Below are 13,797 nucleotides of genomic sequence, written 5' to 3'. Positions count from 1 at the left end.
TATGAAGTGAAGCAGAAAAGAAAGCTTGATAGTTTTAACCTAATGCCTAAGGCACCTGCTAAATTTAACAGCATAACAAACACTCAACGGAAGTTGCATCAGATAGGTTCTATTTTGGAAACTGCAATTTTATCTTCCACCTTATAGAAACCAAGAAATATGAATTCCAGTTCAGTTGCCTGAAAAGCATAATCACTGCTTATGCTCATACACATATTGCCCTCAATGACTGAGATCCATTTTTATCATTGCAGGTGGGGATCCATTTCTATCATTGCCTTAGCAAGTCCACCAACTGTGTCACAGATAAGGTACAATTGTACACAAATGTATGACAGTGTGCATAAAATTTTCCACAGCACAAACCTTTTTTTGACAAACCAAAATTACTTGTAATTAGAATCTGTTATCAAATCTACATTTTTTTTTCCTTTTTAAGAAAGAGATAATGAAGCTGCTTCTAAAACATTTGTTGGAAAAAGAAGGAGTTTGGTTTGCTGAAAGTATTATCAGAAACAGACTAATGTTCTGAAGGGTAGAAACAATACATACTGTCACAGAGAAAAATACATGCTGATTTTGAAGGTTTAATGTCACTAGGAGAAGAGTAAGAGCCTATAGTGCTGACAATGACCAGTGAAAGAATTTTCGTTTATGTTTTTTCCTGATGAAAAGAAAGCATGAAGATTTTTACACAGACCTTACATTACAAAACATTCCTTATATGCTGGACTGCACAAAAATAATCCCATTAACTTTTGTAATGCACTTTGCATATGTAATCATGCGTTCATGCAGAACCAAGGTAAGATAATAAGAGTGTACAAAGATATCTATAATGAAAGGCATCCCAGTTTATTTAGCAAGGTTTGTGTATGTTTTAAGTGTGATGGACCCATAAATTTTCTTCAGTATCTCAAATGTATTTTTTAGCAACTTTGATGACACATTTCATATGATAAAAGACCTATTGGACAGAAATTTCAAGAAATGCATGGCATAGCTAAATTAAATACCAAAGGGAAAAAACAAAAACCTGTAAAAACCTTAAAAACTCCTTGTTTGGAGTGGCAGAAGTTATGATGAAGGTTTCAGTGAATTAAAATAAGAGGCCTAAACCAGATTCCTGTATTTGTGCATTATATTCCACTTTCAGCTCATCAGTATTCAGTTTATATTGCATTCTTCTGGAATTATGGAGGTACGTAGTACTGACATAAAAAATCTTCATGAGACTGAAATCTTGAAAACAGAAGCTGTGTTTGTTCCAAACCAAACAAATCCCTTATGAATTACACAAGAAATTCTGATATCCTTTAATATTTCAGGAATTAAAATGGAATTCCTATCAGAAGTGACAAATGGAGAACTTAAAACCACTTTCTATAATTAATAGTCAAGACAATAACACACTTCTAGATATCAGGAAAAAATTTTCTTACAGCTTTATATACTATGTATATGACTATACAATATAATTTTATGCTTGAAAGAATTTATAACATACTCTCCCATATATTTTTGTTCAGAACTAGTTCTACTTGTGGTTTTCTTTGCACCTTCAAGAAATGTTCAGTTACTGTTGCTATAGCTCTGGCTGATTCTGAAGAGACACAGTTTGCCAAGAAGTAAGGTAAGAGTCAGGAAATATTTAGCAACTGTGAACAACTGAATAGATTGGCTTACAGAATGAGCTTCCAGGGTTGGACTGATTACTGGATTTTCAGTTTTCTACAGTGAAAAAGTAATAGTTCTAGAACAAACTTACTAGTTCATTTAGCCAACATAAATAATAAAACCTTAGAAGTAATTCCTAGAGCTTCAAAACACTTATTGGAAAGAGCACAGTAGATCTGTAAAATAGTATGAACTGCAAGTTTCTAGAAAATATTTTCTGAACTTTGGTAGCTTTTATGTACACAGTCCTAGTCTAAAATGCAGTTAATTTTTGAATGTCAGCAGATTTTGAGTACATGCTTAAGATTACTACTAAAATCAAAGCAGGCTTACAGTGAGATTTTGTTCTCTTCTGCAGACAGAGAGACATGAGGAAAAAAGCATTCACTTTAGCAAGGAAGAAACTGAATAGGGAATGCTCAGTATTATTTAATGAAATTGAAAGAAAAAAAATTGCAAATAGTAGAAGAAAACAAAGTTTTGCAAAAGTGACATGTCCAAGATGGATACTTTGATACAATGCAGCTATACTGGATCAACTAAAAAAAAAATCTTCATACTTAATGCATTTATGCTGTGAAGTTCCCAAACCACCTAAATTTGAAAGTTGTTGTGTTCACAATGTTCCCAAGGGTGCAAAATTTTGTTAAAAGTTTCAGACTTCAAGAAGGCATTTTTCTGTGTAAGACAGAGCTTAAATCTTTGAGTGCTCCTGACAGTAACCAAATGTAATAATAAAACAGAAATAAAACATAATCTTACATTGGCATCCTCACTTGATTTTGAGAATTTTCTTAACACTTAAATCATTTGCTTACCATATCACCATTAAACACAAACCAGAAAATACTGCGTGCCTCAGTAGAACTTTTACACTTGAATGTTGGTTTTTACATTGGTTGTTAGGTTTCTCTGCTCAGACTATTTTGTAGCTTTTCTGTTTTTCCATGTGTGACAATTTCATAATCCACAGAATATCAGACCATTTACAAAAATATTCTAACATGAAAAACTAAAGTATTACTTCATAAATACTCCTACTACTTTAAACCAACATATAGTTAAAACAACTGAGCAGACGTTATTCGTCTAAAGCAGATTTCACTGAAGTATATTCACAGGTTTACACTACAGAACTTTGAAAAGTGTATCTTTCTCAAATATTTGACGAAGTACTTCAAAATGCTGAAGTAATTCAGCACTCAAATTGTAGTGTTTGATGTAATTTCTGGCATCACTACAGCAAATGTCATATAAAAGAAAAACATCTTATTTAAAGTTGACAGCAGTCTGGCATAGTCAATAATAACTATTCACAAATTGGAAGGCTGGTTATAATCTAACATACATGGAGGGATTTATTTTTTTTCTCTGACCTCTTGAAACAATGTAAACACTTAAATTTTCACTCCTTAGTCTTTCTTAATTACTCTAATCTCTGAATACAGAAAAATATTAGGTAGGCATACTATGTCACATGAACAATTTGAGGAAGTGATACTAAATGTGATGCCAATACTAACACAGATCTGACAGTGAACTTAAAATAGATGTGTCACGCTGCCACCAGTTCATCAGAATCCTCCAGAATTAAACTCAATCCTGCATCAAGTCCAGTATGACCTAAGCCTTATTCTCACAGTTCTGTAGTCTTCAGTGAATTTCTCCCACTATGGTTGCAAGTCTTGGCTTAGACACAATGTTTTTTAATCAAGCACAGAATCATAATAATGTGGTTACATAGCCTCTGAACTAGCATTTTTTCCTAATGCAGCCAGCTAAAAGCATAGGCAGACATACTGCAAGTGTCTGCACCATCTGCACAGACTCACCTGATACAGCATGACACAACTCACTCTCCATTCCACATTGCCCAAGAGTACAGGCAGAGAACAATGGAAAGACCTCCTGCTACATACACATTAATTTCCTGATAGCAGTATGTTTTAAATATATGCAGTTTCTTATATGTAAACTAATGTGGAATAGGTAAACTATTATACTTTTAGCAGACTTCCTCCATAGTCGATAGTTTTACGGCATTGAAGAATATTCAGGCCAATAAATACAAAATGATTGAGATATACTAAATGCTTTTAACTTAGGGGCAAAATTAATTACTTGGTACAAAACTTCTACCGCTGTTAGAGTTCATTGTATTCAAGATAAATTGTTTCTAAAGTCTATTCTATTATTCTTCAGTTGTAAATTCTGTTTCATAGTAAAGGCATGCTTCATTCCTTTCACTTAACCTCTTTAAATAGTTAAGATTCCACCCTTCCATCCCACTCCCTACATAAATTACACATATCTTCAAGTATCTCCTAATAAATTAGTTCGCATAGTCTTCTGCTAGTTTTGGGTGGCTTTGTTAATTTTTATCCAATTCATCCATTTCATGAGTTCATTATCTTTTTTTGGTGGTACAATACTTAGAACTGAGTGCAATAATACAACTGCACTTTTACAGTTAAGGCATTTGTAGCAAGAATCTTGCAGCAAGAATTCGTAACAAGTGACAGCCATATCATGAAGAAAATTCATGTTCAGTTTGTTTTCTAGTACAAACTTGAAACAGCTTTCACTATATTTTTATCGATCATTTTATCCTTCACCACTTGCATCTCGTTTAATGTCTTTTTAATTTTGCCTTAAATTTTAGAACATGTTTATTTTTAGAATTTTTAGTTAGGTTCTCCAATAACTAGTTGAATAGGTTCTTTCCTGCCATCTATCTTTCTCAACAGGTACTGGAACAGACTCCTTCCTATAATGAAAAGGAAAACCAAGATAATTCAAGATTATTTTCAGCATTAGCCATTACCTACAGATTTTCAACAGGTTTATCTCCTACTCGCTATTTATTTCAAAGAAAGTATAAAACCCCCGGCAACCTGAGTATATAAGGGCTTTGCTTGAGTAAGAGGTAGCCTTGCAAACTGGACCATAGTACTAACTATGAGTATTGCCCAAGTATTACTTTAGTGTGTCACTGTAAAGGTGGTTTTCTTTAAATTACAAAGTCCTCTAACTTAACCCACCTGGAATGTAGATAAGGTTTAAGCAATAATGTAAGAACTGGTTTATATGGTACTATTCAAGATAATTTATCATATATATTCATAAGGACTACTCTTTACCTCCTCTGTACTTCTATTCGCAGTTCTTTTTTTATAATGGCCAGTGACACCAATCATTATCCTGCCAGTGATTGTGCAGGATTCCTAGAATTTTTTCAGAGTCACCAATTTGTAACATTTGGTACCAGATTTCATGTACAGCTCGCAACTTGAGTGTTTAAAAAACGCTCTCTTCTGTTTCTTCAGTTCAGCTAATAAAGGGTGTTACATCCACGTGGACTAAAATGTGCACCTTACATACTATCATAAATGTAACAATTTACGCACATTTAGAAAGAAAAAGAGTATAAAATCTGCCTGACAATGAAGTGGGCAGCTGAAGATCCCATTTTGCTAAGGTTTAGGTAATATATGGTAATGATTTTCTAAATTTGAGTTCCACTGCTGTCCCAAAATACATAAAAGTTTGAAGTCAGCACCTTTGAGTTCAAAGTTAATCATCTGCATTTAAGCACCCTTCCAAGTCAGAATGTCAAGAATACTTTCCAAGTCAGAAGTCACAGCACAGATGTAATAAAGGACATTTGGAAGGAGAAATACTACCTCATTTGAAAGAATGAATGCTGCTTGTACATTATTCTTATATACTGACATCATTACATTACTACTATTCTTAAGGAAAGAAAAGAATCTACATTTCAAGAACAGAATGCCCACATTTATCCACATAAAACACAAAACTAAAAAAACTTCTAAGACTGCAATGTTAACTGGAGATCTACACGAAACCCTTACCTTCTTTCTCTTTGGGTTTTAAAGCTCTTTCTTCTTTTTTCTGCTTTGCTTCCAGCAGTTCACGTTTCAGCTGTCGCACTTCTTTCCGTAGCTCCTCACTGCAAAGAGAAATATTTATATGAATATAATCTTCTGAGAATGTACAGCCACTCAGAAGAAATGGAATCAAAGATAATGGGCATTAGATCTTTGATATAAACAAATGGAAGGTATTGACTCACTAATGCTAAGAACATAGCTTAAAAATCAATTAGGAGCTAAGAAAGTTCATATTTTCATTAGAAGAGACAACAGAAGAACATTAACAGATGTCTTATTTTAAGACCCCATAAGAAATTAAGAAATATGTCAAAGAAATGAAAAATAAAATGAGGAATCCCTATCTGAAATTTACTTTAAACATTTTAATATTTAACCATGAGAACCACACAAGGAGAATTTGAAACAGAGGCATTGCCAAATAAATATTACATATGTTATAAAACTCTGTTTACTGAAGTAATAAATCTTAGAATCCTGGATTGGAGAAGCAATGTAGTGTTAAGTGACAAAGACATGAAATATATGTAATCATATATTACTAGAAATGCAAATTAATTTCATGTTACAAATTTTACAAAAATCTCAAGTGATAACACCAGAAAGAAGAAAATAAAATTTGCAAGTCACTGTGCCAATATCAAATGAAATTGTAAGGGATCTCTGCAAGATAAGCCAGTCCAGCTTCCTTGTTCAAAGCATGGCCAAACAGAGTAGTTTGCTGAGAGCACTGGCTGTTAAGGTTTTGAACATCCAGAAATGGAGACTCCATGTCTCCAGGCAACTACTTCTTGTCCTTCCTCAATGCAACAAAAGCTCTTCTGGAAATTCAATTTAAACTGAATTTCAGCTCATACCTATTTGTGCCCATCTAATGGTTATCCTATGTAAAAGAATTGATAACTGCTTCAAATTTTCTGGTGTTAGAATATATATTTTGCACTTTTTAAAAAAAATTTATTTTCAATTAAGGTCTGGTTGATTTAGTATTCACCACAGTCAGTGAACAGTAGAAATTATTACAATGCAGGAACATGACATGCAAACACGTCCCTGCAGTTGGTTTATGTACCTCAATTCTCATCTGTAATATTTACAACATAACAGCCTTTTTTAAGGAAAGACTTGCAACTGGGGGGTGATGACCCCTCTTTCATTTCATTTTCATTTGTATGTACGCACAGATACAGAGTCTGTGAAAAGCACTAGCAAAAGAAGACTGTCACTGTAAATTTATTCAAACAGTCAAAACCACAGCAGTAGGTCTTCATTTTCAACAGAATGGCGGAAGCTACACTAAGCTACATTAACAGCTTTTTCTTAAGACTACAGTTCTACTTTTCTATCCCAAGAAGAAAATCATAGGGGAAGATAAAGAGACATTTTTAATCGAGGTAACTTGACTGCTTTTCTAGAAATTGGGAATAGTATGGTAAGCAAGCTGTATTACAATACAAATCTAGTATACTGCAACATTTTCTTATGGAAGTTGCATGGTAGGAACAACACATGCCAATAAAAGTGGTATGTTTAAAATATTTAGAGTGCCAGACAGTGATAGCAACACAGTGAGAGGGAGTTACAAATGATACTTAGTAACAGAGCCTAGCATACCAGTTTTCCTGTAACAGGGACCCATTTACTCTTATGCTTAGTTATCCGAACACTACTGCAGCATTAACACTGAACTAGCTAATGACAACTATTCAGCTCCCCACCTCCTTGTTTTTCCCAATGGAAACAGGTTTTTGTACAGAACACAGAAGGTCTTAATTCCTAGAAAGACTAATTCCAAAATGGTTTTTTCAAGCCCCTCTGTGATCAGTACCAGGCAAATAAAGAACTTGGTTCTTTATATAGGCTCTACACTTCTGAAACTTTTTATTCCTAGGCACATTTTGCCAATTTAGGTTGATAAGAAAGGCAGTCCAAAAACGCTTCATGCTTAAGAGGAAGCCATAAGCACTGGCTGATAGGAAAGCCCTACTACAGTAATTTACTGGAACAGAAGTAGAAATGGCTCCTGACTTGGTAAACAGGAAAATGTCAAACTGATAAGGCAGAGTAGAGTCCAAGTAAGGGTCTGTACCAAGTACCAAGCCTGTACCTGCCCCTTTCATCTTTGAGGCACAGGCTTTTGCATGCTGTAAATTTGCATTCAGGTTTCATATAATATAGCTGTTGGTTTGTAATCAATTAGGTAGTTGCCTGCTGTCCTTGGAAAGTTTCTGTTGCTACAAAGGCTTAGCTCTCTCTGCTCCATCCTTGTCCCACTGATTCCTCGGTTCCACTGCTACACTTAAGGCTCTCCTCTTCCTCTTGCTTCCTGCTTCTTCCTCCTCTTGACACTTCCTGCCACCTGGGAGCTGCTCTCCCTCCCTCAACACAGAGAGGTACTTCCAGAGCAGGTGTAACCTTCCTCTGCAGAAGTCTGAAAAAGATCTAGCTAAATGGTTCATAAGTCCAGAATTTTCAGATTCTACTCAGAAGAATAAAATGATTTTATGTAGAAAATTTACAGTGAAATCAAATCTAGGATTCCATTTGAATTTCTGTTTCAGTAGTGGCTTAGTTTGATAGCGCTGTGAACAGTTTGATAGGACTGACAGAACCTATTTTACTAGTAATCTCTAAGTCAGCAGTAAAGTGAATAAAAAAACAATTTTGCTTGCACCTAATGGCTGAACAGTACCTTTTCTTAACTCCAACACAGCAAAAGTATCATCATGACTTATTTGCAGTTTTATGTACTTCATGGTGAAGCAGGCCTCAGACAACACGGAAGTATTGGTCTGAAAAACCTTCCTCCATTTTCTATGATGTCAAGGTTAAAAGATTATTTTAATTAATTATTTCAATACATAAACTGCAAAAGTTTCTTAACTCCAAGCCTATGACTGTTTCAGAGATTAATGTCACAAGTCATACAAAGCTCGAATACCCTAAGAACCTAGACATATGCATATGGCTAGACAAACTCCACACACAATCTGATGAAGACTGCTTGACCTTAATCTTCCTACTGAAAGCAGACTTTGGCGGATCAAGATTCCATCCCTCTGAAATGCAATAGGAAGAAGTGGCTTGCACACAAGACTAAAGGTTAATAACAAAACTCTTGTCTTCATTTGTCACTAAGGGTCTAACTCATAAGTGAGCACACACACAATTGCTACACTGTGCCCTCAGCTGATGAGCTGTGAGAAAGTGTAGATCCAAAAACTCGTTACAGTGTTGTTACAGTTTTGGTACCTTAGCCATTTTACTGATTCAAGCTCAGTTGATTTTTGACTTGAATAAAGTGCTGGCAAAACGCACTTAGTAGTGCTTGTTTACTAAAGGAGCTCTTCCATCTGTCAGGTTTTATTTGTACCAGAAATAAAGCTTTATATTTCAATATACTTTTATCTTAATATTGGGGTCTTCTGCAGTTCTTTTCTTAATGACATATATTCCATGCTTCAGCTTTCTAATATTTTTTACTTTGTATTCTTGATCAGGAACTAATACTTAATTAATAAAGAATAAAATCAGTTGGAAATTTAGTCAAATACTTTAAGTTAAATGAATGCAATTGTTTCTAAGTGCCACGTACTAAAGGTGTCTTTCTGAAAGCAACTAAGAGTCTTCTAAACTGACAAAGCAATTTAATTCAAAAAGGAGATGTTTTATATTCTATTCACTTCACTTTGGCAAAAGAAAAGAGAATTGATTACAGAAATAAACAGTAACTCTGACTTTGAGGTAAGTCACCATATGATCATACTTGCTTTGCTATGCAAAAGCTCAAAACTGCTCCTTCTTTATATACATAAATAAGTCTCTTTGTATTTGTATGCTCCTGCATACATGTATACAAATCATAAACAGCTGTATTTATTTAAGCATACCAAATCTGCAACAAATAATATATTTATTATATACAGACACAATATCTTATTCGACTGTGATTTAGGGAAAAATTGTTGCATATATTCAAACTGTAATTTAGATATTCCCCATCCAGTGAAGACAAAGTTCATTAGATGCTAAAATTCACTTGATGCCTATATGTTAATCACAAAATGCCAGAAAACTTTGCTTTCTATGCATTTCCAAATTTACCCCAACTCCAGTCTAAACTTCACTACAATTCAGAGTATTCACTATTCCCCCTCTAAACTCCACCTAAACCCCTGGAGAGGTCCAAACTCCTTGAGGTTACCCTAGCACACACTCATTTACTGATGCTGGTACAAACAATATTAAACAAGGCCACATTCTTTCAAAACCTAAGTATTTAGGTGGTGGCAAAACAATACAGATAGCCTCACAGTCAGAGGATTCACTCAAATAAATGTAAATTTTTAACAGAGTAACTGTTAGGAGACTGAACAACTGCAAGATCATGGTATATTCTGCATCACTGCATCTGGATTTTTTTATAAAGGTAGGTTGTAGTTGAAGCAAGAATTAATTCAGGTAAGTGTTGTTTTCTGCAATAATCATTAAATTATTAGATTATTATTTTTGATGGCATACTATGTTATATCCCTTCCTCTTTTTATGGTATTATAGTTACATTGCTTACATTTTTTAAAGGCAATTTCCTTCCATTTGCTTTTGCTGTCTTCTCATTTAGTATCATCAACATAAAATTACTAACTGGTTACCCTTAAATGGTAACATCACTTAGAAAGTGCTGTTCCAAGTAAGCACATCAGAACAAGGAAAACAACCCAAAATAGTCTTTTTAATTTTGAAACTAATTTTCCAATGTTATAAAATATAAAGCTATGTCAAGACTGTCACATGAGCAGCATCCTTCAACATATTAATAAAATAAAATTAATATTGACGTACTTTAACACTGCTCATGTTAATTTCATAGACGAATAGATGATTTTAATTCAGTTTAGATAAACCAAATAAAAACCAAGCTGTAGCGCAATATTATGAATTCATAATGTAAGGTAATAGCTTGGAAAGAAGTTCTGGATTCAATTCCCTCCTGTAACAGGCAGTCACATTTCTTTCCCCAAATGTACTAATTCCATTAAAAGCATATTTCATGCTCTCTTTATTACATCTATTAATGATAATTTTCAATGTCTATTATATCATTAGCACCCATGATATATATGGAAAGGTAATTATAGAACTGATATTATTAAGGGACAATTATTCATCATTGTCCCTTAATAATATCAGGGACAATGATGAATAATCCTTATTCAAATGACAGCTTTTTGTTTCTGCTAGATACTCTTGAAAAATGCACATATTTTATTTAAGAATTCCAATTCCAAGTTCAAATATAAATACTATTTTCAAGTAGAGAACTCCAACAATAAAAAGAAACAATATGAAAGGTTGTCTTTGCACAACTAACTGATTTGCAGAATGTCTGGAAGAATCAACGTAGATGTCTACTCTACAATGTCAGTTTTGAAGTCTCTTCTGATATTCCCCCTTTTGCCTCTTGGCGTACTTGTGAACATGCCATTCTTGGAATGGATAGCAAATTTCCACATTTAGCATGTAAATCTAAGACTTTTCAAAAATCTTATTTTTGTCTGGATTACTGTTCATTTCCGGTACTGCAAGAATTCTACAACTTTAAATATGAGAATGAAAATTATGAATTTGGAACATGTGCTGTGCCTTTTTGCCAGCCTGGTTTTGCTGTAGGAATCAGAAATGGTATTGCAGTTGTAGTTCTCATAAGATGATGATATAAAAGTGGTAGCAGACATATTGAGCACGTCTTGACATTGGAAACTTGTAGATTAAATAATTTTAATTATATGTGCTGGGTCCTGCATGGATACCTGTGCTTACACTGAGGGTAACATTAATGCTGTTGTTGACTTTAACAGTATCTGTGTGTGTATACTACAGTTTACAATTAGTACTGTAACTCTTTCTTAAAAAAAAAAAAAAAAGAAAACTTCTGCACTGAATGTATATGGGTGAATTGCCAATAATTATATACTTTTCTTAGGATTATGGAAAGATTTCAACGATGAAATCTAATAGGACTGGCATGTTTATTAAAGACTATATGGGCAATCACTACTGTCTTTTAATTTCCATAAACCTGAGTGTGAATAGGTGCATCACATTATAAAAGCTTCAGAGAACTGGCACTATATTTTAATGTAATTATGCATACTGGACTATAAGCTACATGGTGTGTCAACAGTCTCAGTACTATGCAACAAATTCTCAGGCTGAGACTGAAGAATATTGCCATTTTACTGGGAGAAGCTCAGTAAAACAGCAGGGCCCATAGGCTAAGCATGAAGTATAAACTTGTACAAGAAGATATTAAAGGAGAAGCAATACATCTTATTACGGTATCTAAGACAGATGTAGGGGGGGAAAAAAACCCCACAGGTTTCAGGACACGTGCTCTTCTTCAGCTAGTTTATTTTTCTTTCATAGTTTGCTTAATAAAAGTATTAACTTTCGCTACAAACTTTCTTTGCTTACATTGTTCAGCCACCAGCTACACTGCCAGAAAATGCAGATGTATGCACTAGGGATATATAAAGACATGTATCATATATCACATATCATATATTAAGGCTGATTTTATGCACTATCTGAACCTTCTATGTTCACAGCAGATTCTGGAACAGACAGGAGACCCTAAATTTTACCAGTTTAAGAGAAAAACCTAACTTTGCTTAATGGAAGATAGTCAACAACTGTTAAACAAAAACAAACAGAAAGAGTGGAGGAGACTGACAGCATCTCTCATCCAGACCCATGCTATATCTACCTGGATTGGAAATGCCTAGCTCAATGACTGATAAAAACACGTTTTCTTTTTTTGGTTTTTGTAATAACACACCACATTGGTCACTCACAGCTGTTGTAATTAAGAGGTTTTCCTCCTCCTCTGTCACTTCTGAGTGACAGCCTGAGGGATGAATTCTTGGTTTTGTTCCTTACTGCATGATCCTACGACTCTTTCACCCTATTTCTATCATTAGAGCTTTTGAGATTATCCAATTTTTTACGAGGATGTTCCCATTGTGTTAACATTACTTTCCAACTTCGTACTATTTACAAGCTTCTTTTAACAAACTGTGGCGGGCTTTTTTTTTAATATTTAAAGTATTACTGAAAACCTGAAATTAGAACTATCCTATCAATTTGACCCAAAACAATAGCTTTCAAAAATAAGCATATGTTTTCTTTTAATCAACTTCTTACCTATTTTACAGTTCTTGTTCTATATTTTCCTCTCCTTAGTTTTAACCATTTCCTTCAGATTAATCCAGAATAAATTTTATCATGAACATTTAGCCTAGAAAAAAGGAAATACCTAAAGACAGGTTACTTCATCAGAATCTCTTAGTAAAACAATTCAACATATTTTTCTATTAGCCACCATTAATTGTCTTTATTATTCATAAATTCTTATCTACATCACTGTTTTACATTGTTCTACCATCTTAGGGGAAGCAAATCAAATCCATAACTTCATGAAGTGTAGAAGTGTAGTTTCACCCGAAAAGTCAAACAAGTTCTAATATCTTAGATAAAAATACTAAATGCTTTAGAAGTAGCATGGGTGTAAAGGAAAACAAAAGTATTGGCTGCAATGTAAAGCTCAGAAAAAAAAAGAGACCAGAAAGACAAAGAATTAAATAGTGTGACTAACAAGTTTTAAAATGTTATTAAACTAGATAATTTTCTATCTGTATACTTCAGTTAGGTCTGTTAGAATAGACTGTAGAAGATCATATGTTAGAGGATGCATAAAAGGGGTTATGATGAATTTTAAAAAGGAAATAGCTGAAGGTTTAATGCTAAAGTGATTAAGTAAAACAAGAAAACATAGAAGGAGAAAGAGGTCACATGGGATTAAAGGGACTAATAAAGTAAAACAAAATTACTGCTGATAAGATAAATTATTGATTTGTGTCAGCTTTCTCAAAAGAAGATTCTAGGGAGACAACTCTCTAAGGACCTGATTCAATTTGGACATTAAAATGAGACAAGACCAGAGACAGAGGTGTCACAAGGGGAGATAACAACCAACTAAATTGTGATAAAGCTCCAGAATTCATCCTTGGGAAGGAACTCAGGAATGGCTGTTCCACTAACTCACCCTAAAAACAATGTTGTATCAGGTGAACAGGTAGCAACGAACATGGTACCTTAAGCACAAGAGGGATGACTAAGGACTGCACAGTAAACGTCGTGACAGCTT

General features: G+C 34.1%; 1 protein-coding gene across 1 annotated transcript in view; it reads right to left on the bottom strand.

The window, feature by feature from the left end:
* The window catches only part of CWC27 (CWC27 spliceosome associated protein homolog), a 125,616-nt gene that overhangs the window by 22,415 nt on the left and 89,404 nt on the right, over window positions 1-13,797 (bottom strand). The window contains exon 12 of the mRNA XM_017811215.1: window positions 5,553-5,650. Within this exon, the coding sequence (XP_017666704.1) occupies window positions 5,553-5,650 (98 nt within the window). The remainder of the gene's footprint in view (window positions 1-5,552; window positions 5,651-13,797) is intronic.

Source organism: Lepidothrix coronata, unplaced genomic scaffold (genome assembly GCF_001604755.1).
Source record: "Lepidothrix coronata isolate B3197 unplaced genomic scaffold, Lepidothrix_coronata-1.0 Scaffold31, whole genome shotgun sequence".
NCBI lineage: Eukaryota > Metazoa > Chordata > Aves > Passeriformes > Pipridae > Lepidothrix > Lepidothrix coronata.
Note: the sequence above shows the minus strand (reverse complement) of the source record. Positions and strands in the feature narration are given on the sequence as shown.